Source organism: Sinocyclocheilus anshuiensis, unplaced genomic scaffold (genome assembly GCF_001515605.1).
Source record: "Sinocyclocheilus anshuiensis isolate Anshui unplaced genomic scaffold, SAMN03320099.WGS_v1.1 scaffold690, whole genome shotgun sequence".
In the NCBI taxonomy this organism is placed as follows: Eukaryota; Metazoa; Chordata; class Actinopteri; order Cypriniformes; family Cyprinidae; genus Sinocyclocheilus; species Sinocyclocheilus anshuiensis.
In genome coordinates, this window is record NW_015547715.1 from 1,784,438 (window position 1) to 1,810,343 (window position 25,906).

The 25,906-nt window shown below is 36.5% G+C and overlaps 2 protein-coding genes and 1 pseudogene across 5 annotated transcripts in view; 2 read left to right on the forward strand and 1 right to left on the reverse strand.

The window, feature by feature from the left end:
- The window catches only part of LOC107704115 (hydroxycarboxylic acid receptor 2-like), a 3,072-nt pseudogene extending 1,745 nt beyond the window's left edge, over window positions 1-1,327 (forward strand).
- A 371-nt stretch (window positions 1,328-1,698) lies between these two features.
- LOC107704131 (B-cell CLL/lymphoma 7 protein family member A-like) lies at window positions 1,699-5,717 on the forward strand. 2 transcript variants are annotated; one of them, XM_016506986.1, is made up of 6 exons: window positions 1,699-1,917; window positions 2,988-3,069; window positions 3,157-3,250; window positions 3,345-3,494; window positions 4,569-4,669; window positions 4,765-5,717. In XM_016506986.1, the coding sequence occupies exons 1-6, from the start codon at window positions 1,826-1,828 to the stop codon at window positions 4,834-4,836; spliced, it is 591 nt and encodes a 196-aa protein (XP_016362472.1). In that variant the 5' UTR covers window positions 1,699-1,825; the 3' UTR covers window positions 4,837-5,717. The 2 variants fall into 2 exon arrangements, with proteins under 2 accessions (XP_016362472.1, XP_016362473.1); XM_016506987.1 differs by lacking the exon at window positions 1,699-1,917 and adding an exon at window positions 1,934-2,429.
- Window positions 5,718-6,864: 1,147 nt separating this feature from the next.
- LOC107704176 (CAP-Gly domain-containing linker protein 1-like) overlaps window positions 6,865-25,906 on the reverse strand; it is a 65,303-nt gene continuing 46,261 nt past the window's right edge. For 2 of the 3 annotated variants that reach the window (XM_016507062.1, XM_016507061.1), the window contains 18 exons: window positions 24,443-24,644; window positions 24,164-24,361; window positions 23,977-24,080; window positions 23,798-23,858; window positions 22,715-22,819; window positions 21,688-21,816; window positions 21,468-21,584; window positions 20,701-20,758; window positions 20,162-20,412; window positions 19,143-19,205; window positions 14,973-15,058; window positions 12,325-12,430; window positions 12,157-12,200; window positions 10,712-10,772; window positions 10,306-10,462; window positions 9,783-9,835; window positions 9,581-9,693; window positions 6,865-8,834 (listed from right to left, as the gene is read on the reverse strand). In XM_016507062.1, coding sequence (XP_016362548.1) covers window positions 8,606-8,834; window positions 9,581-9,693; window positions 9,783-9,835; window positions 10,306-10,462; window positions 10,712-10,772; window positions 12,157-12,200; window positions 12,325-12,430; window positions 14,973-15,058; window positions 19,143-19,205; window positions 20,162-20,412; window positions 20,701-20,758; window positions 21,468-21,584; window positions 21,688-21,816; window positions 22,715-22,819; window positions 23,798-23,858; window positions 23,977-24,080; window positions 24,164-24,361; window positions 24,443-24,644 — 2,137 coding nt within the window. In that variant the 3' untranslated portion in view covers window positions 6,865-8,605. The remainder of the gene's footprint in view (window positions 8,835-9,580; window positions 9,694-9,782; window positions 9,836-10,305; window positions 10,463-10,711; window positions 10,773-12,156; window positions 12,201-12,324; window positions 12,431-14,972; window positions 15,059-19,142; window positions 19,206-20,161; window positions 20,413-20,700; window positions 20,759-21,467; window positions 21,585-21,687; window positions 21,817-22,714; window positions 22,820-23,797; window positions 23,859-23,976; window positions 24,081-24,163; window positions 24,362-24,442; window positions 24,645-25,906) is intronic. The other variant, XM_016507063.1, reaches the window with a different exon arrangement.

Consider the following 25,906-nt stretch of genomic DNA (forward strand, 5'->3'; position numbering starts at 1 on the left):
AGAAACAATAATGTACAGTATGTGGAAAATAATGTGTTTTTTGAACCTTAAACCGCATAAACACATTTCATTACATCAAATACACAAAATAATGTTCTTTTTAGCAGCATCATATGACCCCTTTAAGACTTAAATAGCCAATAATAAATTAGGAAGAAATATTAAAGCCAATCTAAGTTAAAACTTAAATTTGACTGATTTTCAATTGATCTTGCCCACACGTAGCCACGCCTCTGAAGCAAACATCTTGAGACCAAGTCTTGGGGGGATCATTGGAATATTCAGTACTGAGACGAAACAATAAAGATCATAAATTCTCAGATTCTCTCAGCATCAGAATCATGGAAAACTCCTAAAGTGCTGCGCTTTCGAAGCTCCCATCTTGGATGAAGTCTTACCTCTTATACTATTCGTGATATTCATTTTTGGCCTTATGGGGAACATCCTCGCCCTCTCGATGTTCTTCTTCCACAGGGACAACTGGAAGCCCAATTCTGTTTATCTTGCCCATCTGGCTGTGGCAGATTCAGTGGTTCTTTTCTGCCTTCCTTTTAGGGCCAACTACTACCACAGGGGCAAGGACTGGGTCTATTGAGACGCTTTCTGCCGTATTTTGCTGTTTCTTTTGGCCGCCAACAGAGCTGCTGGTGTATTTTTCCTCACTGCCGTCGCAGTGGACCGACACCTGAAGATCGTCCACCCTCTCAACCGCATCAACCCAATGGGTCTGACCTATGCCCTGTGGGTCTCTGTTGGCCTATGGGGTCTCATCATAGCCATGACTGTCTACCTCCTAACAGACAAGCATTTCTACTATCGAAACAACCACACACAGTGTGAGAGCTTCAACATATGTTTGGGGCGCAATGCATTGTCTGACTGGCACAATGCATTCTGCGTTATCCAGTTCTTTGTGCCCACGGCCATTGCTATCTATTGCACGGCTTGTATTACGTGGCAACTGAAAAGTAATACAGTGGACACACAGGGTAAAATCAAAAGAGCGGTGCAGTTTATATTAGCAGTTGCTCTAGTTTTCATTATATGTTTCTTCCCGAGCAATGTCTCCCGTATCGCCGTCTGGGTGTTGAAGAGCTGGTATAGCGAGTGCCAGTATTTCCGTGATGCAAATGTAGCTTTTTACACGACTGTCTGCTTTACCTACTTCAACAGCGTGCTCAATCTCATCGTCTATTATTTCTCCAGCACTGTGTTCAGTGGATCCCTCAAGAAAGTCTACATGAAACTTCTAGGAAAGAAAATGGAGGATGAGAATGATGAGAAGAACCATCGCAGTTCTATTACAGTATCAGCTAATGTATCTTAAAGGGGTCATATGATGCGATTTCAATTTTTCCTTTCTCTTTGGATCACTAGTGTTGATATTATAGTTATACACTTTATAATTCATAATAATGTTTATTCAGATGTAAATGACAGCTGTTAATGTATATTCATATAAGCATCGATTTGTAACCTTCATAAACATTTAATATGCCCTATATGCATTAATTAGCCTACCTTCACAGATTACTTCACTAATACTTTAATAAATGACTTCAACAGCCCTCTTGCTATGTCTGATTATTTAAATGTAAAAATTAAAATATAGTAAAATTAACACTATATGGAAATACTCAATGTTTTAGATATGAACGACAAAGTTTTTGTTTAATTAAATGTGACTATAACGTTTGAATCGGTTGTCGCAGCACTCGCACGTTTGCTGGCTGTGTGTTTGGCGCAGGCGCTCTCCCGGCCCAGCGTTCACTGTAATATTGTGAGTGTGAACTGCCGAGCTTAAAAATATTATCGAGCGGAGGGAATGTCTGGCAGGTCAGTGCGCGCGGAGACCCGGAGCAGAGCCAAAGATGACATCAAACGCGTTATGGCCGCTATTGATAAAGTTCGAAAATGGTAAGATCGCCGGGAAAAGCCCTGTGTTTGTTCCACCGGAGAAAAAAAATGCGCTTGTGGGGGAGGAGAGAGAAAGAACAAACGAGAAGGACAGAGAGTGAAATTATAAGGGTAATTTTTGAGCGCGATTTCCAAGTGAACTCAAGCGCACCCGACACCATACACTAAAAAATTAATGTTTTGGAGGGATTTCAAAGGTTTCTGATGGAGATGAAGTGGGTTGAACCCAGAAGCCATTTCGTTGCAGTCACATGAAGTCATTTCTCGCTGCAGTTTGGCGCACTGTGATGTGTAACATCTGTGTTTTGGGGAATGAAACGCTTGATAAACTCACCTGTGCGCGAGAGTCACAGTCGCTGTAACACACACAAAGAGTTGAAATGCAGCTCAGTCTCTTTACATCATATAAAGCTGAACACACGGAGCGCTGTGGGGGCTGGGACAGGGAAGTGAGCGACTGCATGCCTGATATTTCATTAACAGCATTAACGCTGTGGCTTTTAGACAAGGATGTTATCTTTAGACATTTTACATATAAACTCATTTTTGCCTGTATTTATTTTCATTGCATTTGAAAAATAATTTGGAGTGCAAGTATTTGATAATATGAAGCACGACATTTTACCTTGTTTTTCTTGTAGAATAATGTAATCACAGGTATTTTTTTATTTTTGGTTCCATCTTTTTTTCATTGGATATGACTTTTTAATGCTGATTTTTTTGAAGTATCTAATTTTATTAGAATTTTCTAATTTTATTATATATATTATATGGTATGTTATTTTAAAAGTACTGCCATTGCAGAAAAATGTCAGGTTCCTTTAAGTGTATTTTAAGTAAAGACAAAATCAATAATGGCTTATTTACTTTTTTTAAACTCACTTCTGGTCTTATTGTGCACCTTCCATCAGTGCATATTAATATATTTGGCTTTTTAAATCAGAATTCAAGTTTCTCTTAAACAATGAGGCCGTGTAAGCTATTGGACAATGCTAACCAGAAACAAATACCTATTTAGGCATTGAAGCACTTCTTTTTGTGCTACAGATCTTTGTTTTAACAATTCACAGGGAGAAAAAATGGGTGACGGTTGGAGACACTTCACTGCGCATCTTCAAATGGGTTCCAGTGACTGAACCAAAGTCAAATGATGTAAGTGTGTGACAATTGTGCATTATTTTCTTTTTGTTAAGTTGTAGTTCATCGATATTCTGTCTTGACATGTTTTCTGCTGAACAGAAGAACAAAAAGAAGAAGGGCAGAGAGGAGAAATATGGATCGGAGGTGACGACTCCAGAGAACAGTTCCTCTCCGGGAATGATGGACATGCATGGTCAGTCTCTTAACCATGCCAAGATTTTAAGTCTGTGCATAATGTAATTTGACATTATTGACTCTTAAATGGCAAGCTGTGGTTTCCCTTATAGATGAGAACAGTAATCAGAGCTCAATAGCTGATTCCTCTCCGGTGAAGATGGAGAACAGCTGTAGCACGAGCCCGACACCAGAGGCCACTGCTGCTGCTCACACTGATGGAAACAAATGCAAGGCAGAACATACGCCATCCCCTGACAAAGGTACGAAAAGCCACTCTGATCACATGAATAAATTTCATGCTTACACAAATGAAATTCTGGAAGGAATAGCTCGAAGATGAGTTTGTTTCTTCATCAGAACAGATTTGGAGAAATGTAGCATTACATCTCTTGCTCACCAATGGATCCTCTGCAGTGAATGGGTGCCGTCAGAATGAGAGTCCAAACAGCTGATAAAAACATCACAATAATCCACACCACTCCAGTCCATCAATTAACATATTGTGAAGTGAAAAGCTGCATGTTTGCATATTTCTCTCCTGAATCAGACCATATTACTTTATCACTGGAGAAAGCGATTTTTATGAATAGAGGATGGAAGCAACGGTTTGAAGTTAAAAATGTCTTAATGATGGATTAATTTCTTACAAGCACACAGCTTTTTGCTTATCAAGATGTTAATTGATGGACTGGAGTGGTGTGGATTATTGTGATGTTTTTATCAGGTGTTTGGCCTCTCATTCTGACGGCACCCATTCACGGCAGAGGATCCACTGGTGAGCAAGTGATGTAATGCTACATTTCATTCAGATGAAGGAACAAACATACAGGTGCATCTCAATAAATTAGAATGTCGTGGAAAAGTTCATTTATTTCAGTAATTCAACTCAAATTGTGAAACTCGTGTATTAAATAAATTCAATGCAAACAGACTGAAGTAGTTTAAGTCTTTGGTTCTTTTAATTGTGATGATTTTGGCTCACATTTAACAAAAACCCACCAATTCACTATCTCAACAAATTAGAATATGGTGACATGCCAATCAGCTAATCAACTCAAAACACCTGCACCAAAAACTTAAACTACTTCAGTCTGTGTGCATTGAATTTATTTAATACACGAGTTTCACAATTTGAGTTGAATTACTGAAATAAATGAACTTTTCCACGACATTCTAATTTATTGAGATGCACCTGTATCTACATCTTGGATGGCCTGAGGGTGAGTCCATTTTCATAGAGATGGTATTCAAAACATTGCATCCGAGATCTTCCAGCTGAAAGACATGTGATGCATCACAATTGGATGAATCACAGTGTGGTTTATTTTTTACAGGGAATTGTAACTCTACCCCTTCAGAGACGTCAACAACCAAAAAAGATACTCGGTTATCAGGGGAGAAGGAGTCCTCATCAGACACCTCGACAAACTCTCAGGTAAAAGCATCACTTACCTTCAAATCAGAAGAAAATATTCAAAGCTGGGAATGACTTGAGGGTGAGAAAATGTTTTGCTTTTTGTGTTTTATTAGGAAAGTGAAGATGGTTCCCCACCCACAAAGAAAAGTAGAGTGGAATCATCTTCTCAGGACTTAGATAACTAAAGCTGACTAGTTTGCTCCCATGTTTCAAACGTCACTGTCACAAACCAATGAGGAAACACAACCCACTTAACAATCCATTCCTGATCTTTAAGTATAGCTTCACCCTGTTCTTCATCTTCTCACCTGGAGCGAACATTGTCGCTGTGCCGGTGAACCGAGGCCGACGACGAACACTGACCTGATCCTGTGAGAAACCTGCAGCCTCGCTCCATTCAACTCATGCACGATATACAGCGTTAGTTTAACAGTAATGAGAGTGAATGCACTGCATAGATTTGTCAAGATAAAAGATGGATTTGCTGCTGTGATCATCTTTGTTTTAAGTCTTCTATTATTTAATTTAATGACTCTACTAGTTGTTTTTCGAACTATTTTGCAGGTTGTTGTATGGTTATAGTGCTGGTGTTTGGTTTGTTCATAGATTCTCTACTGGTTAGTGTGCCTTCTGGCTCCATGATGTGTGATTTTATTTTTTATTTTATTTTTTTTGTGGCTTTTGTTTTTTTAAAAGCTTTTCAAAGCATCACTGCTTTTTAAGGGGATGAAGAATGTTTTGTTACTTGTCAAAATGAATCGAATATATACCTCATTTCCAAACCAGCTGAGCTGGAACTTAATTCTTGATTGATGGATAAATCCTATTCACTGAACACAATCTGGCAGTTTTTAAATTGTCATTTTCAACAATAAATCCATTTTCACTTCAATCTGATGTAGCAACGTTCCAGGAACATACAATGAAATACTCTATAGATACATTGGGACCATGTTTTCTTGAAATGAATTTTTGTACAGTTGATTAATTTTGGTTTTTATTTATTTCACCATTAGTGCTTATTTTTAGCATATTCAATTTGTTTGAATAAAAAATGTTAACTGAATTGATTATGACTAGCCTATTTTTTTATGACTATTTAGCTTCATGCCTGTTTTGAAGTATTTTTGTGTTTGTTTGTTTTTTCAATTCGAGATTAATAGCCCAGCTTACACAACGTTTTGTTTAGGAAAGGCTAAGACTGTTTTATTCATATTCATTATATACGACGGACGTATTTTCATATATTTTTCGACGTTACCTTATACTTACATTGTCCAGAAACGTTTTTGATACGAACATAATTTAAAGCGTTTACCAAAAATATGAGTATTAGAAAGCAAAAGAGAGGGATAGAGATCAAATATAAGACTTTTTCACCACAATTCGTTGTTCAGAATTTAAATTACATCGAGACTGTACTGTATATGATTCTGTATCAACCATCACTTTACCTGATGTTATAACATGACTGTTATATGACTTTTGTTAACTTTTTAAGAGTTTGTTGATGTAATTCGTCGTGAAGTATCTTACCTCAGATCTGGCGTTCTGTCAAACTTCCTGTGCGCGCGCTTTTCGGTTTTTGTCTGCCATTCACAAAATGAAATCAGAATGATAATTTATATAATAAACTTTTGGCTGTCATGGTCAATTGTAAATTATATATAGACATTGTTCAAACAATATAATGGCATTTGTATTTTGGTCATAAACATACACTAATTATCCTAATTAGGTTAGCAAAAAGCGTCAAATTCACATCTATTTTACATAGATACTATTTTATGTGGGGTTCAGATTTGTCATATCAGGCTGCATTTGTAAGGGACATGAATTATTGACTAGGCCCCTTCTGTTCTATTTAGGAGCTGGAGGACCTTGTGATGGGATCTGTTGACCATCCTTGCGTAAAACTGAGACTATGAGGGCAGCTTTTCAAACTTTGTCCATAAGCGCAGTTATAAAACTTTGAGGTATAAATTTAGATGAAAGATCAAGACTGAAAATCATTCAATGATGAATAGGTGAAGTGGTTTTATTATGTAATAATTGGATGGTCACACCAGTGACTTACTGAATCTAAATTGTGCCTAGAATTGTCCTTAGGACGTTCGTGAAATGTTTGTGAAATTATTAAATGCTTTTGACAAAAACATGGTAAAAATCAATGTGTAGTCAGAAAGCGCAATATATCCAGACGACAAGAAAAATCTGTTCAATGTTTGTATTGAGTTCAAGTGAATATACAGTACATGAAACAGTACAATAGTTAAAGACTGTCACAATATTTCAGTAGAAACAGAATGCAAAATTTTCTGATCAAATTCATTTAAACAAAAGGGGAATAATCATGAATATTATACATATTTAATATCTTGTGCACCATGTCATTGCAGGTTACCAATTCTAACACTTGAAGTTTATTAGGTTGCTAAATAAACTTTGTTGTTAATATTACATCAACAATAAGAGATACAATATGATCTTAAAAATTGTGCTTTAGTAAAGGTCTGTTCACACCAAGTTTGAGGTGACTAAAATACATACATTTAAAATATTTGAAAACCCTTTTTTGCACCAAAACTATTCTGCACTGTATTTTGTTGCAAAATTTTCTTCATCCTCTCAAAAAAACTCTGGATACCTGAAGTAACTGTTCTGTATTTTAAATAAATCTTGAATTTGTACACAAAAAAGGTTTAATCTTAAAATCTTGCTGTGCATTTATTTTGTGCCGAAAATTCGGACTTGGTGTGAATAGGCCTGAAATCTACAGGACATACCATCAAAATACACATAAAAAGCCATTCATATGACAATATTATAACTATATGTCTGACATTTAACAGTAAAAATAACTTACTTCCAAACAATAGCAGTTAAACTCATGTGCTGTATACATTTAAAGTGAGAAGTGCAATAATTTAATAGTGGTTAGCTTCAGCTTTGTTTGGTGCACTGGTTGTACTGTTTTGTGTCTGTCATAACAGTCCATTACGAGTTCTTTAAGCTGAAGTGTGTAAATTTGTTTTATTAAAATAACTTCATTAAAATCTTCTATCCTGGTTTAATATGCAGAGACAACTGTAAGTAAACCATTCGTAGGGCGAATTACTGAAAAGTGCAAATGTGGCTATGTTCGGAATAGCATACTACCATACTACAGTATGTACATTGTGCCTAGTATGTATAATTTCTGTATGCGTAGAATACCTGGGTGAAAATGTGCAGTATACCATCAGATCCCACAATGCAGTGTGCTCAACATGAGTCGATTTTGTGTGTAACGGACAAGCTTAAATTAAAATCTGCTATGATTTTTAAAAAAATTTCTTAGCTTAATTTTAATTGTTGCATAATATGTACCATTTCACATACTATCTAAAAAATTGTGGGCAGTATTCAGTGTATACTGACTAGTGTGCAGTATGCATTGTGCTAGTATACCAATCCAAACACAGGCTGCAGCTTTGTGGCGCTTTCAAAACATTGCTGTTTCTTTGAGCGTCCTGAAATGTCAACTTCTGACTCAACCAATGGGGTGAGTTTGGGGCGGAGCTACAATGGTAGAGAGAAGGAACCTGTTTTGAAACAGTCATTCCATTTTGTGCCACTAGAAATTACACACAGCAGCTTTAAGTACACTGCAAAGTATCGCTAAACCGTTCCCAAATTTCTTGCTGGTAATTCATCATTAGATCAATCCACACAGGACAGTGAAAAACGTACGAAACACACAAAACAGTACTGATAACACCGAGAAATATCTCTCGCCTTCATAACATTCAAATTCCATCAATGCAGCATACTTTAGCCTTCATTTGGGCGGATTTGTTTAGAGAATGTTCAAGAGGTTCAAATGCATATATGCTGTGTACAAAAATAGCGTATAATCTGGTCGAAAGCGATCTGTGCATAGCCTGCTCACAGGTCGAGGGGTTGAGAGGAAGTTCAGAAGGTTTGGTCATCGTTGCAAGAGTCTGTCCAGTGACCGAACGCCTCGCAGATGTCGCAGTACGGTCGTTCACCGCTGCGGCTCCCGTGGTACGTGGTGTGCGGAGGCGAGTCTGGGGATTGTGTTTGTGTGGGACAGTCCTCCGTGTCGTGCAGGTCGAAGCAGTCACAGATGTCGCAGAAAACACGTGGTGGGGCTTTCTTCTTCTTGTTGACCTCACCAAGACTTGAGAGAAAGAGGTTAAAAAAAAATGGTATTCTTCGTAAACCCTTTGTGAAGAATAACAATAATAGCAACGAAGATGCAAGTAGCGCAATGCTTGTCAAGTATGTACAACATGACCATGTGCCAGGGTTAGGGATGTAACGATTAACCGCGAGCCGGTTGAAAATCGATTCAAATATGTGACGATTCAAATCGGTTGAGATGCTAAACAAATCGCGATTCATTTAGGGGTAGGAGTTTATATGAATGCATGTCTGAGGGGAACTTACTGTCTCTAGAAAAGTTTAGATGGTGCAGCGCTGCTTTGTTTACAGCGGAAACCAAGGAAACGCTTTACACGCCACCTGCTGGCAGAGAGTGAATCTGTGTCTCATTCAGCTCGTCTGCTGTTTCTGTTTCATGCAGATATTTTTATGTATAGTTTCACAAAACTGAAGTCAAACCATTCTGTTTTTGCTTCAAATTTCGAAATTATAATTTGTCTTAAATCTCATTTGTAAAAAATAAAATAAAATCGTGAATCGAATCGTGAGTTGAGTGAATCGTTACATCCCTAGCCAGGGTTATTATAGTTAATAAAAACTAAACAACAAAATAAAATTCAATAAATGTTAACTGAAATAAATATTTAAATATATATTTAAATATTTAAAAAAGTGTGACACTTTTCATTTTCATTTAGTTTAACTTTATGTACTAAAACTGAAAAATACCATGTCAAGATGTCAAAACTCAATTGGACTCACCCATCATGTTCATCATTTCCGTTGAACTCGGTCAATGCCATTTTCTTCAGCTTCACCTTTAGTTCTTCATTCTTCCTCTGGAGGTCCACAATGACTGAGTTCAGGAAGTTGATCTGATTCATGCAGGAAAACACGGCAGAATTTAGACGTTTACACATATGATCCTAAAACCATGACCAAATATGGAGCAGAAGAGTTTTACCTGTCCCTCAGCAAACTCTTTCTCTTCTCTCAGTTGGTCTATAGCAGCATCACCTACAGATGAGACAAATGTTGAAATGTTGGAATTGCATATAAGTTAAGGAAGATTTTTTACAAATTTACGCTGTTGTTTTTTTTTAGATTCATTTTTCATACTGCAAATGGAAATAAAAATAGTAGTACTATTCGTATTACTCATACTACTTCCATTTCCAGTGTTACAAATTAATTCAAAGAAAAAGCAACTTTAATATTTTTACATAAAATTGGATTAAAAATAGAAAGAAAGAAAAAACATTTATTCTGAGATAATAACTAGATGGCATTCCCTGAATTAATCATGCAAAATCATTGATCAAATAATGGCAGGCTTGGCGAGTAGAAGAGACTTTTTCAAAATATTACAAAAACTTAACCCAAACTTTTAAATAATAGTGTGAATTAAAGTAGCTGGCAATATACAGTATATTGCACAGAATGCAACATGCTGTCATTCCATTCCAAATATAAATACGCTGACAGACCTGAAGTGACTTCCTCTCTGTTCCCCGTCTGCCGGCCCTCCAGCATTTGCTCCAGGCTGTTCACTCGGCTCTGCAGCTGGGCTTTGTCCCTCTCCAGAGACGTCACGGCCGACTGGAGCGGCTTGGCCATGGCATTTTCCACACGAAGCACTGCAATCTGAAATGACAAATAATTTTTTTACATTATCTGACAATATTAAGTGCCAACAACACGGAGTACAAAGTCTTATATAAAAAGAAAAAATAGGAACAACTGCTGTAGACAACAGGGTTTTCATATTAAATTAATCTACATTCTTTTTACTTAAGACAAATTTAGTCATAGTCCATAATGCATAAAACATACTTTGAAGAATGATCCAGAAGTTTAGATAGACTTTTGAAACCCAAGAGTCAAAGTTCTTACCTCATTGCGTAGTGTCTCTAGTTCTTTGTCTTTATCGGACATCATTGCATTGGAGTTCTCCCTGTGAGGACAGAAGAGCTCACTCTAGCTGGTTGGATTTAAAGTCATGTTACAAAAGCCATATGCACTCTGAGAACATGCATAATACCATCTCTCAGTGGAGCTCCAAAGATTAAAAGCTTACAGAAAAACATGAAAAAAATGAACAGACATCCAGTGGGACTGCAGTATTTTTAGGGTGGAGGAAAACAATAGATCTGAAGTCAAAAGCTTTTTTATTTAACTAAACAGCAGTCATGGAAACAGATCATCTCTCTAGATGTGGTAATCTTGGTGCATCATAAAACACTGATCTGTAAAGAACGTGTACTGACAAGCTTTTTTGAAAGCCTTCATTTCCCATGAGATGAAATGACATTTAAAGCCTCCAGAGTGCATGTGATCTCAAATCCAGCTCTCATTTGAACAATTACTAAGACAGAGCTCCATTATCACCATCAAAAGCGTCTGTGACATGCTGTTTCTAACCACAAGTAATAAATTCGGTTTTTGAAAGCTTGTGAAGAAATTTAAATGAAGAGTTCATCCAAAAATGAACATTTGCTGACAATGTATTCACCATCAGGTCATCCAAGATGTAGATGAGTTTGTTTCTTCATTGTAACAGATTTGTAGAAGTTTAGCATTACAGCACTTGCTCACCAATGGATCCTCTATAGTGAATGGGAGAAGACAACAGGAGAGGGACTTTTTCACTGGAGGAAGCGTTATTTTGGATTATGGAGTATTTTGGCCAGAAGCAAACACCTTAATGTTGGAATTGTTTATTGCAATCATGCAGCTTTTCACTTCACAAGACATTAACTGATGGACTTGAGTGGTGTGGATTACTTGTGGATTATTATGACGTTTTTATCAGCTGTTTGGACCCTCGCGGCACCCATTCACTGCAGAGGTGAGCAAGTGATGTAATGCTAAATTTCTTCAAATCTGTTCTGATGAATAAACAAACATCTACAGGGGCAGTTGTGGCCTAATGGTTAGAGAGTTGGACTTGTAACCCGAAGGTCACGGATTTGAGTCTCTGAGATGACTGGCGCTCTCTTCCACCTTCAATAACCACGACTGAGGTGGGACCCTTGAGCAAGGCATCGAACCCCCAACTACTGCCCGGGCACCGCAGCAAAAATGGCTGCTCACTGCTCCGGGTGTGTGTTCACAGTGTGTGTGTGCACTTGGATGGGTTAAATGCAGAGCACAAATTCGGAGTATGGGACACCATACTTGGCCACACATCACTTTCACTTTACATCTTGGATGGCCTGAGGGTGAGTATGCTTTAAATTTTTGCTTTTAAACCAACTTTTGCCATAAGCATCCACTTCAAGATTTCTGTCTTGATTTGATTGAATGAACTTAATACTGAGTCAAAGACATGCGCTTACCTCTCTGAAATCTCCAGCTGGCTAGTCAGAGATTCGCTGCCAAGCTGCCAAAAAAAAACATGATACATGATAACTCAATCCCTCAAACTGACGGAGAATGTCACAGGGCAACACATTTCAGAAGAGCTGACAGGAAACGTCTAAGGAAAGACACAGACAGATAAACACCTTCTGCTGCACGTGGATGTCCAACTCCTGGGCCAATGTCAATTTCTCGACCTGGAGCAACACCTGCCTCTGAGACTTCTGACTGGCTGACAGTTTTAGCTCCTCACTACACAGAGAGAGAGATAAGGAGTGAGTTAATGCCCATACTATCATGTAGGACTAGTATATATGTTTCTTGAGCAGCAAATCAGCATATTACAATGATTTTTGTAAAATCATGTGACACTGAAGACTGGAGTAATGATGCTGAAAATTCATCTTTGCATCACAGGAATAAATTACATTTTAAAATATATTCAAACAGAAAACAGTTATTTAAAATTGTAGTAATATTCACAATATTTTAGTTTTTACTGTATTTTTGAGCAAATAAATGCAGCCTTGGTGAGCAAAAAAAAAACAAAACCTTCAGACAGGTCAGCATCCTCCTCATGTGTAACGAATGAGCCAATCTATTTTTACTCAGTGCATCATAATGCAGGAATAAATCAAATCATGCACGCTCAAAACTCAAGCGGAAAATCAAGGTGAAGTCTCCAAATTGTGAGAACAAATGCACTACAGGCTAAAAGAATATGTTGTGTTTAATAAAGCATTACATCTTTTTTCCATAAAGAATACCAAAAAAATATAATATTATAAGCTACACCATGATACATATTTATGAGTGTCAGAAGATCAACAGAGTGTTTTGAAAGGAACTCTGTCGGATCTCACGTGGAGTCGAGAGCGTTAGACAGGTGGAAAACAGCAGCTGTAGCTGGAAAGACAGAGTTACGTAAAACTCCCTGGAGGAGAGACGCTCACTTCTGAAACGTTCAGCTACGAATATCTTCAACGCAAGAGCTCAAAAGAGGATGCACGGAGGAACCTGCCCGCATCACTGGAGCCGTTACTCGCTGGACATGCCGATCAACCGCGGCTTGAAGGAGTGTGTCTAATCAGCTTGAGTTATGAAGGCTTCGAGCTTCGGTTTGTGGCGCTTTATTTTAAAGTCAACATGAATTCAAAATGGACCCCATTTACACCACCAGAAGTGTTCCTTGAGATTGTAAAAGCATTTTGAGCTAAAGGTTTCTGCTTAAATGCTTAAAATTAATTTAGCAAATGCAGATATATTGCAAAATAAGCTGTCTAAATAAACTGTTTAAATATGAAAAGTGAAACAGTTTAATTAGGAATTTTTTGATTTAAAAAAATATATATATTTATATATTTTCATTGGGGGTCACCAAACCTCTCATTTTTCAATTCCCGGTGTATAAAATCAGATTCTACCCTATATTATTTTCACAGAGAAAAAAAAATGCGTCATGGTACTCTCGTGAATGAGCATCGACTGACACGGAAGAGAAGAAATCGTTGAATAAAGTCATTATTTTTGTTTTCTTTGCACACAAAAAGTATTCTCATAGCTTCATAGAATTGCGGTTGAACCACTGATGTCACATGGGACTATTTTAACAATATCCTTACTAAGTTTCTGTGCCTTGAACGTGGTAGTTCCCTTGCTGTCTATGGAGGGTCAGAAAGCTGTTGGATTTCATCAAAAATATCTTAATTTGTGTTCCGAAGATGAACGAAGGTCTTACGGGTTTGGAACGACATGAGGGAGAGTAATTAATGACAGAATTTTCATTTTTGGGTGAACTATCCCTTTAAATATGAAAAGTGAAACAAAGTATTTATCTCTTCAGCGAGTGTTACCAAACCCTCTTATTTTTTAAACACTTTCATATTGAGGCACTCTTCACCATCCAATCAATTACTGACGGTCAGATCAGGTTCTGCCCTACATTTTTTCTTATTGATTATCGTGAATGTGAAATGCAGCAAGCCAGATTCAAACTCTTATTGCATGCGAGCACAACCGCTCAATGTGTCAGACCGTGCATTGTTATTCAGAAATTGAGCTAAATGTTTCTGCTTAAATGCTCAAAATTAATTTTAAACATTAAAATTTAAACATTAAAAACATTTTAAATTAAATAATTAAATCGCTAAATAAATATGAAAAGTGAAAATTATGAAATCTTTTTAATTGCAATTTTTGGAATTTATTTATTTATTTTTAAGTATTTTTTCAGCGGGTGTCACCAAACCCTCTTATTTTTCAAAAACTTCATCCAGTCAATTCCTGATGTATAAAATCAGGTTCTGTCCTACATTTTTTTCTTATTGATTATCTTGAATGTAAAATGCTGCGAGCCACGAGCACAGCAGCTCAATATTTCAGAACATGTACATTACGCCTGTTGTTATTCAGAAATAAAAGCTGTTGTGACCATGTGGACATGTGATGTCATTCTGTGACTCACAGATCTAATTATACCACCACAATGACGCCAACATGGTACTTAAACAACTAATTAAGATCAAAATCCTTTATAACTCCAACAAAGCAGACAATTAATGTGATAAGATGCAGTTGAAAGACGTTAAATGGCGCTTATTTGTTGCAGCTGTTGTTCACTGGTCAGCAAACGTGAACTAATACATTTTAAGCTGGATCATGTCATTTCCTCTCCCTATTATTTCCAGTCCTCTCACTACTATCACTATCGATGAAAGTGTCAAAAAGTCCTAAATAAATAATGAAAGAGTCAATGAAGTGAAAATGCATGGGTGCACGTCAGCAGGAGACTCACATTTCTTTGCGGAGGCTGTCGATGTTCTGCGTTTCTGAACGCAACTGTTCCTGATACTGAGAGTTCTGCTGCTTCAGGGTCTCAAGCTGGTGGACGAAATAAAAGACAAATAAATCAAGTGAAAGAAGGACGTTTAGAAAAACATTACATGGTTTTGGACGAAATGTATTGGGGTGAATGTCATGTGACCTTTCAACAACATGTATTTTGCATAAAGAAAATTACTCATATTTAAGGACAATCGTGTCTTTTTGTGCGTTCTTAAATTATTTTAATGATAAATAAAGCACACTTTGCTTCAAATTCTTATCATTACCCTAAAAAAAATCTAATTTTCATAACTGCAAAGTGAAAAAAATATCATCTGTAAAAATGTTATTAATTTATAATATTATTAAATCATATTTATGCTCATTTACGCAAAATATCTTTATTACAGTATTTTTTTTTTTAATGTAAGTAAAATATCCAAACAAACAAACAAACAAAAGAATATTAGATTAAAAACTTACATGAAAAGTAGAAATTTACTAATTGGAATAAAATGTTTAATTTGAAGTACTAAAATTACGTAATAAAATAATTAGCAAATTAATAAAAAATAATAATTAATAATAATTAAAGCTAAATAATAAAATAATAAAAATTAAAGCTAAATAGAAACAATTGAAAAAATAACAAACATTACAACCCTCTACGGACACCTTGGCAATTAAATGTATAATGTTTGTATATATATATATATATATAGCAGCTCGTTAATCCTCAGTGCATTTGATATTGTTCTTATTAGTAGAATTCGAAAGTATTATTATTATTAAAACATATATATATATAATATTGTTCTTATTAGTAGAATTCGAAAGTATTATTATTATTAAAACATATATATATATAATATTGTTCTTATTAGTAGAATTCGAAAGTATTATTATTATTAAAACATATTATTATTATTAAAACATATATATATGTTTTAATAATAATAATACTTTCGAATTCTACTAATAAGAACAATATTATATATATATATATTTTAATAATAATAATACTTTAGAATTCTACTAATAAGAACAATATCAAATGCACTAAGGATTAACGAGCTGCTGGATTCATGAATATTAATCAGGCTGTGTGTGTTCGCTCGAATTTATTTGCTAAAATCAAAACAGGGGCGATAATAGGTGAGCGTCAGCCAATGAGATTGCCGTTTGCGCATTAGTTCCGCCCACTACCGGAGAAAGCGGTAGTTCTTATTCAAGACTCTCTCAAATCTTGCTCTCTCTCTTTCCGTGTGTGTGTGAGTCTGAGACAAAGCTACGGCGAGTTGTGCGCCTTCACACTAGAGTTTACGGTACGTCAAATACAGATGCGCTGCGCATCCATTCAGATGAACTGAAAAATAGCACAGATCACTTGACTGAGAGTGAAACTCTGAAGCGCTCAGTCAGTGTGTTCGACGAGTAAAAATATATCTGTGCTAACTGCTAAACTTATACTCAGCCTCCAACTCACACACTGGTGAGTAAAATCTGAGAATTTATTAGCAATTGGCTAATATTAGACATCATTTAGTGTCACCATACTTGGCCACATGTCACTTCACTTCAAAATAAATATTTACATAGTGTACAGTACTTCCACATAATGGTAGTATTTTGTTGTTTGCTCCTACAAATAAACTCTAGTGATTCAATATTTTAACTTAATAATTAAGTTAATTTCTGACACTGGCCAAAATTCGAAATCAATACATTGGGAGAAAAACAACAACAACAACAATAACAAACAGTGCTCACATTAAACCTCCAATCTAGAATTATACACGCTTCAAATGTAATCAGGCACCAAAGCATGCATGATATAAAATTAATTTAAATGGGGAAAAAATAAGCCCTTATATTATCCAGTTTCAATATCATCCTAACCCAATTCCAATATTTAAAAAAATGCTAATATTCCTGAATACTAACATGGTCACCGATATACAGTATCATGCATCCCTACAAAGTGCACTACAGAAGAGCGATCTTTACCTGGCACAGAGAGCTATAAATGCTGCCTGTGTAGTTCTGTTGGAGCGCTGTCACATCCATGCTGCTGTCTCTTTCCTGTTTTTTCCAAACAAATGTGCCCTATCAATAAAACATCCCCCTACGGCCCCCTGCAGCGAGAGAGAGGCACGAGCTCTCGCTCTGCTGGCATTCCAGCACACGCTCACGTTTGCGCAAACACACGCTCTGAAAAGCGTCAAATAGGGAAGCTTCATTATGTAAACACGACAAGCCCCGCCCCTCTCGACATCCCCCTGCTCTCCGTCATCTGCCTGTTCTCATTCATCCTGAATTAGTTGTTTCTACATGATGACACATGTTTGTCTCTGGTAACATTAGAGACATGGGAATCCTTGCATGAGCAAAGCCTCTATATCCTGTTTGTTTTATGAATAAATATATATAATAAATATAAATATAAATATAATATAAACATATTAGAATGATTTCTGAAGGATCATGTGACACTGTAGACTGCAGTAATGATGCTGAAAATTCAGCTTTGCATCACAGGAATAAATAATATTTTAAAATATATTCAAATAGAAAACAGGTATTTCAAATTGTAATAATATTTCACAATATTTTTGTTTGTACTGTATGTTTGATCAAATTAACGCAGCCTTGGTGAACATACGCATGAAAACCACTTACACAGTCTCAAACAGCAGCACAGGATAAGCAAGAGACTTCAATCCCTGAATGACACAAAAAAAGAATGAAATTCAGGCTAACCTAAATTAACTCTGCTTTTTTAAACCTTAAGGGGACAAAAGTCCAAAATGAGGTCACAATAAGGTAGTCTTTTTCAAGACAGAAACCAAAATACATTAAAATGCACAGTTCATCCAAAACATTTTATTCTATCATAATTTACTCACACTCATGTTGTTTCAAACCATCTTTTAAAAAATGTTCACGCTCCTCGTTTTCATATAACATCAGCTCATAGTGACAAAGAAGCAGTCCATATGACTTGTGTGCTAAAATCTGAAGTAATTTGATATCTTGGTGTGAGGAACAGAGCAAAATGTAAGTAAATCACCACTGTTGCGAAACACAAAGTTATTATATGGATCATCTTGGTTACGTATGTAACCCTCGTTCCCTGAAGGAGGGAACGGAGACATCACGTCGGTGATTGGTGACTGCAGTGAATGGGTGCTGTCAGAATGAGAGTCCAAACAGCTGATAAAAACATCACAATAATCCACACCACTCCAGTCCATCAGTTAATTTCTTGTGAAGTGAAAAGCTGCGTGTTTGTAAGAAAGGTACAAGGAAAATACAAGTCCTCTATCTATAACACTTTCTCCAGCGAAAAAGTTTTTGATGTGAGAAGACAACAGGGGATGGTCTTTTTCACTGGAGGAAGCATTTTTATGGATTATGGACTCATATTTTGGCCAGAAGTGACTGCTTAAAGTTACAATGCCTTGATGGATTTGTTGCTTACAAACATGCAACTTTTCACTTCACAAGACATTAACTGATGGACTGGAGTGGTGTGGATTACTTGTGGATTATTATGATTTTTTTATCAGCTTTTTGTCCGCTCATTCTGACGGCACCCATTCACTGCAGAGGATCCATCGGTGTAATGCTGAAAATCTGTTCTGATGAAGAAATTAACTCATCTATATCTTGGATGTCCTGGGGGTGAGTACATTTACAGTCATTTTTCAATTTTGGGTGAACTACTCCTTTAATGTCGTGATTTTAAGAGCAGCTATTGTCTTCCTAAATGAGCTTTCATCTAGCATTTTTAATGATTATTACTGCCGTCTGCTAAGGTGAGCATAATGATCACTGTTAGTGATTTGAACAAACTAACACTAAGTATTAAACTTCAACATACACCAGTGCTACTGTATGAACATGAATACTTCAAATCATGTGGTCTGTGAAGGAGATCCAGTGAGCAACCACCTAGAGCACCCTAGCAACCACTCATGACATCCTAGCAACACGGAGGTGACTTTTGAACTGGTAGACACTAATTCAAATAACTGAATTATTCACACCCTTCCAAGTCCCTTACAGACATCAGATACGACTTGAAAGTAACCAGGAGTCACTGTTTATCTTTATGATATGAAGAGTAAAGCATATTTACCTCCTCCTGCAATTCCTTATTCCTCTTCGTCATCTGCTCCAGCTTTTCATCAGACTGTAAACTCTGTTTGAGTGCGAGTAAACCTCTAGTTAGTCATGTGCTCAAATATACACTTCCAATCAAAAGTTTGGGGTTGGTAAGATTTTTTTAATGTTTTGAAAGAAATTAATCTCTTCTGCTCACCAAGGCTGCATTTATTTGATAAAGCATATAGTAAAAATAGTGTAATATTATTACTATTTAAGATAAATGTTTTCTATTTATAATATATTTTAAAACATAATTTATTCCTGTGATCAAAGCTGAATTTTCAGCATCATTACTCCAGTCTTCAGTGTCACATGATCCTTCAGAAATCATTCTAATATGCTGATTTGCTGCTCAAGAAAGGATTCAAGGATTCTGTGATGAATAGAAAGCTAAAAAGAGCAGCATTTATTTGAAATAGAAATGTTTTGTAACATTATGAATGACTTCACTGTCTCTTTTGATCAATTTAATGCATCCTTGAGCAATAAAAGTATTAATTTCTTTCAAACAAACAGGAAAAAAAAAACTAACTGTAACACCACAATAAATAAATATACAATCTCCTTCAAGCAGTGTAAAATAACTGAACTACGGTATTTGGGAAACTATAGTAAACACTACTGGTTAAACGTTTGGAGTAATTAAGATTTTACTAATGTTTTTGAAAGAAGTCTCTTCTGCTCACCAAGGCTGCATTTATTTTAACAAAAAATAGAGTAAAAACAGTATATTGTAAAATATTATTGCAATTTAAAATAACTTGTTCTACTTAAATATATTTTAAAAATGAAATGTATTCCTTTGATGGTAATGTTGAATTTTCAGTGCCATTACTCCAGTCTGCAGTGTCACATGATCCTTCAGAAATCATTCTAATATGCTACAAATAACATTAACATCTTAATCTTACCCACCCCAAACTTTTGACCGGCAGTGTATAAAACAGCAGGAGCTACTGGGCATATGTTTTACAAATGTCATTTGGTCACCTGGGTTTGGTCTTTGTAGGCTTTCAGTTCCACCACCTGCCGTTCCAGCTCAGCACTCCTCTCTGTGATTCTGTTCAACTCTCCTTCTGTTCGGCCCAACTTCTCCTTCAGCTCCTTTATCTGAAGATCTCTCTCTTCATCCTTCACCTGTTCCTGGTGCTGCCGGAGGGCCACATTCCTCTGCAGCTCTTCCTTCTCCCTGGACACCTGGTCCAGCTTCTCTTTCTGCATTCTCATGTTCCTTTCTATTTCTGGCGCCACACAGAAGTACTCATAGAGTAGCTCATGCAGCAGTATTTGTGCTAATATGATCATTTTCCACAAACTTTCACACAAATTGGATTACTGAGCAAGTAAAAGTGTGTCGTCGTGTATTATGGCTCTGCTGGGAACGGCTGGTTTATCTCATGAGCATGCAAAAACGACAGCGCAAAGCTGTTCACGTTGGCACAGGTTCACATGCCATGGATGCAAATATCAGTTCAGATGCTTAACAGTAGTTATTGAGCATTTAAGTGCTTTTTTCATGTTTTGCTTACCTTGCATGGCTAGTGTTGCTTTATTATTGTCCTCTGCTGCTGTGTCGAGTTTCTGTTTCTGAAATCAGACAAAGAATTGGTACAACAGGTTGACCAAAAGGAAAAAACTGGTTTACCTTGGTTTGTTTTATGTGCATTTTTAAAATATGTATTTGTTATTATGCAGACGAGGATCATTATTACCGTTTCTCATACTTGAGTATTAAACAAAAAATAAAATAAATAAAGATCTGACGTTTATTTTATAAGTATAAACACAAACACGCACACACATATATACAGTGTAAAAACTATATAAAAAATTGTATAAAATAGCGTGCTTGGGTTTATTTTATATATATTACATCCATTTATTTACATAGACATTTTATATAAATGTGCTTTATTTTCATAATTGATAATGTCATTAAATTCAAGTACTTGGTGCCTTTTATCATATTGCTATTGCTGCTTCACGTAAAGCCTAACCAAACCTTTTAACCATAGTAAAAATCACTGTGATGTATGAATTCTCATGACTTATTGGCTTAAAAGACATGATTTTGTAACGATATAACACTTAATTTTAGAGAAATGTATGCATCCCCCGGCACATTTAAATAATTCGATAATATAAAAAGCAGTTATTAGATCACCATATGGGCTGAAGGGAGGCTTAAGTACAGCACAAGTAATAGAAATCTTTAAAAAGAAATGCCATTATCATTATGTGAAATAAAAACCAGGCTTTTTCAGGTTAGTAAACAAGCAGCATTAGTGTTGAGTACCAGATCTTGCAGCTGCTGCTGGAGGCATGTTCTATCCTGTTCAGAGGAGGCGAGTTTCTGCTGGAATAGGAGAACTTCCTTCTGTCTATCCTCTAACTCAAAGTTCAACTCCTTGATCTATAAGAACACAAAGATCAGTTCTTATGATGCAAATGTCTTCTGGTGTCACATGTCATAATGCGTCTTGTTTAGGGGGATTAGAGGAGGGGGCTGAACGGACCTTTTTGTCTTGTAATGGAGGTGAGGCTGATCCCGCGGTCTCGGCCCGCAGAGTTCTCGGCTGAAGATGCAGGTCGGACACTTCCTTTTCCAGCTCCATGATCCTGGAGCGCTCGGACACCGTGGCCACCTACAGCGGGACACAAGACTTCATCAACCACTTATTGTGGTAAAACTAAAGGCATTAAACATAAACTAGATATTTTCTGCATAGGAAACATCTAATATTATCTAATCAAATTAGATCAATTTCAGACATTATGGTCATGTGGGAATACTGTTTAAAAAAAACAAAACAGTTTTTACTGTTCTGAGAGTTTGTATTAATTTTGAGCATAAATCTATAGCAAATTCTACAGCAAATGGTGGAAAGAAGCTTCCATAGTTTTTAATATTGATAATAACAAGAAATGTTTTCTGGGCAGCAAATCAGCATATTAGAATGATTTCTGAAGGATTATGTGACACTGAAAACTGGAGTAACGATGCTGAAAATTCAGCTTTACGTCACAGGATTAAATTACATTTTAAAATATATTCAAATAGAAAAGTTATTTTAAATTGAAATAATATTTCACAATATTTTACTGTATTTTTGATCAAATAAATGCAGCCTTGATGAGCAGAAGAGACTTCTTAAAAACATTTTTTAAATCTTTACAACCCCACATTTTGAACAGTAGTGTAAACCTACAAATATACTTATAAAATGCATTTTATAATTGAATTCATATTTTTCCCACATTACATAAGGCTACGGAGAATTGTGATGAAAATGTGCTTAAATGTTATAAAATTATAAAAAAAAATAAAAAACTTCTTTATGCAAAACAATTTCTTATTTTCTTCACTTGATTTTGGGATGAAAAATTACTTGTAGAGATGCACCCAGTGACCTACCTCAATCCATCATGGAATAAAAAAATAATCACTTTCCCAAAATAAGCAAAATCACTTCCGTGCATGGGGATCTGACATTAACCCCAAGAGAAATCTCTCGTACCCTCCCATCTGACAGATTGATTTACCCTAGTATCCTCTAACTCCCTCTGGAGTTTGTCTGCTTTGGTCTTTTCAAAGAGAAGACTCTGTTCAAGCTCCTTAATGTGGGCATGCTCCAGTTTGGTCTGCGTCTGTTAGTAGACAGAAGAGGAAAAGAGAGAGACAACAGCAACGGCGCGGTCACGTGCCAGCCAAAAGCCAAGTACGAAGAGCTTCATGCAGACCTTGACATCATCCTCCTCTATGAATGAGGACAAAGACAGCAGTGACACACACAGAGAGAGGCGTGAAGACGGAAGATTGTATCAAAAAAAACAAAACAAGATCACAATGACATGAAACAAATGTGGGTCAAAGAGCGGGCCGATGAAAGAAAGATGAAAGAGGTCAATAATAAAAGAATGAATGAAGGAAAGAAATGTGTGAATGTGATAAAAGATGAAAAATTAAGAATGCAGGGATAAAAAAGTGAATGAATGAACAAATAAAGAGAATAAGGTGAATGAAGCATCAAAGAATCAAGAGTCAGGAGTCAAATCAAAGAGTCAAAGAGCTATAAACAGAAGTGATGCACCATTTATTACTTATTAAAGAAAGATGAATAGATCTTTGAAAAAAAACTTCTCCAAATAGATTTTTGAAGAAATTAATCTTCATATAATAACATGATTTGATCTTGAGATAAAATCAATAAATTAAAGAATCTATCTAGTGGTCTTTCATTTACAAATACCTTTATATCACTGAATTAATGAATCTATCTATCTATCTGCAGTTGTCAACATTTGAAGTGGATCAAAACCTTTCATCAAAGATGTCCTAAAACCAAAACAATACCTGTTCTTGTCTTAGGACAACTTTGATGAACTTCTTTGATCCACTTCAAATGTTGACTACTGTATATATCGCTTTAAAAGTAATCGTTACATATATCTACTTTTCTCCTGTGATGAAAAGTAGATGTATGCCTTGCTGTCTTGCTAAAATATAAGTATAAAAGATACTGATCATTTTCTGACACAGACTGATCTGTTAAAGACAGGTGTCTGCGCCGGTCCGCTAATATCCAGTTTCTTTCTATGTAAATGTATATGATAGGATCACTTTACCTCTAGGTCACCTTTGGTAATGCAAGCTTCCTCTACACGGAACTGCAGATCCTCCACTTTTCTGTGGGACAAAACGTACACTTCAAGCCCTAAAATGTTTCCTCACACGTTCAAAATACTGCATGTTCTTCTACAGCAATCAATTAATATGCAAGGTATTTTTAATTATAGGGGGTTACCTTTTTTCCTCTTCCAGTTGATTCATCAGTTCCACTTTATCTCTGTCTGCAGTCTCCACGAGTCTCCGTAACTGGTCCAACTTGGCTTCCATCTCCAAAGCGTACTTCAAAAAAACGCAACTCATTTGAATCTCAGTCTCTCGTTTATCATCCCAAAGACGACTTTCACATGATGCTATAGAATGACCTGTTCCTGGCCCTGTCTGAGCAGCGCCAGCTCTTGCTGCACTTCCCCGGCATGACTTGTGGCTCGTGCCACTTCCGTCCTCTCCAGGTCCCGCTCGGCCAGGAGCTGCTCGATGTGCTGCTGCTTCTCCTTCAGGGCCTCCTGCAGGGCCGTGGTTCCTGAGATCTTCCGCGCGTACCGTGCCGATGTCTCTGTGAGCTGAGAGATTATCGACGGGTATTACTTCACATAATTTTTGGAGAAAAGTGTATTCTGTGAATGAAAGATGTGGGACTGTACCAGGCCAGCACGGCTGGGTTTGCCCCCAACTGAGGAGGTGACAGAGCTGAGGGAGCTGATGGAGGACGCACTGGGGCTGTTCTTTAGGGTCGACCTGCACCTGGAGGTTTTGGATTTAGCGGGAGTTGTGGACGGGAATCCGATGCGGGTGACTTTGTGAGTAGGAGCGAATAGTCCGTACTTTGGTAGGCACTGGAAATACCTATGGGAGTGAAGCATAAAAATATACTACTACTGTTCAAAAGTCTGGAGTCGTTATGACTTTTTAAATGTTTTTGAAAGAAGTCTCTTTTGCTACAAGGCTGCATTTGTTTGATCAAAATTACAGTAAAAACATCAGTAAAATATTATTAAACTTGAACTGTTTTCTATTTTAAAATATTATAAAATGTAATTTAATCCTGTGTTGCAAAGCTGAATTTTCAGCATCGTTACTCCAGTCTTCAGTGTCACATGATCCTTCAGAAATCATTCTAATCTGCTCAAGAAACGTTGCATATTATTTTCAGTGTTGAAAATACAAGTATTCTTTTTTCTTTCTTTCAAAAAAAGAGAAATCTTACTGACCTAACTTTTAAACTGATCTACTTTGTCATTTAGCTCACAATTTTCCAAACCAACTGTACACTTCCCATAAGACAGTTCAATCAGAGCAATCTGAGGTTAAAACCAACATGAAACAGCATTAACCACCCATTTAACTTCCGTAATGTGACACAGTAAAAGGATTTTTTTTTTCCATAGGGAATTGAATATGAAAAATAAAGTATATGTCATAGTTGGGGAAAAAAAACAAAGGAGATCTCAAGAGTGTCTTAAAACTGTGCTTAGATTCACCTAGATAAGTAAGACCTGAAAGATCTGTTTCATAAATGTGTTTTAAAACAGAACGCCCTGTTCCCATGGTATGATCTTATGTGATTCTGACAAGTGTTGGGGAGTAACTAGTTACATGTAACAGCGTTACGTAATTTAGTTACAAATAAATGTAACTGTAATCAGTTACAGTTACTAAGAAAAAATGTGTAATTAAATTACAGTTACTTATGAAAATGTTAATGATTACAAAGGGGATTACATTTGAATATTTACACACATCCACATACAGATTTAATTGATTTCTTTCCCAAATTGCACTGATTACACTGAGACATACGGCCCTATAATTTCCGCGATGCGGAAAACACAGACTGGTTCGTAGAATCCAGTCATAAAAACGGAATTCCTATAGCCTAACGCGGACGGAATATGCCACATTTTGGACGAATAAATCAAAAGTAGGTCAGTACACTTGAATCAAAACGCGATATGGACTAGTGTCTGTGAATATTAAGCCGCAAAAAGACAATATATGAATCATGCACGTTCTGCGTGTCTGTGGAATCAGGCGCCGACTGGCCATCGGGAGAACCGGGACAATTCCCGGTGGCCTGGCAGCCGATTTGGCCCGCTATTTTAATATTA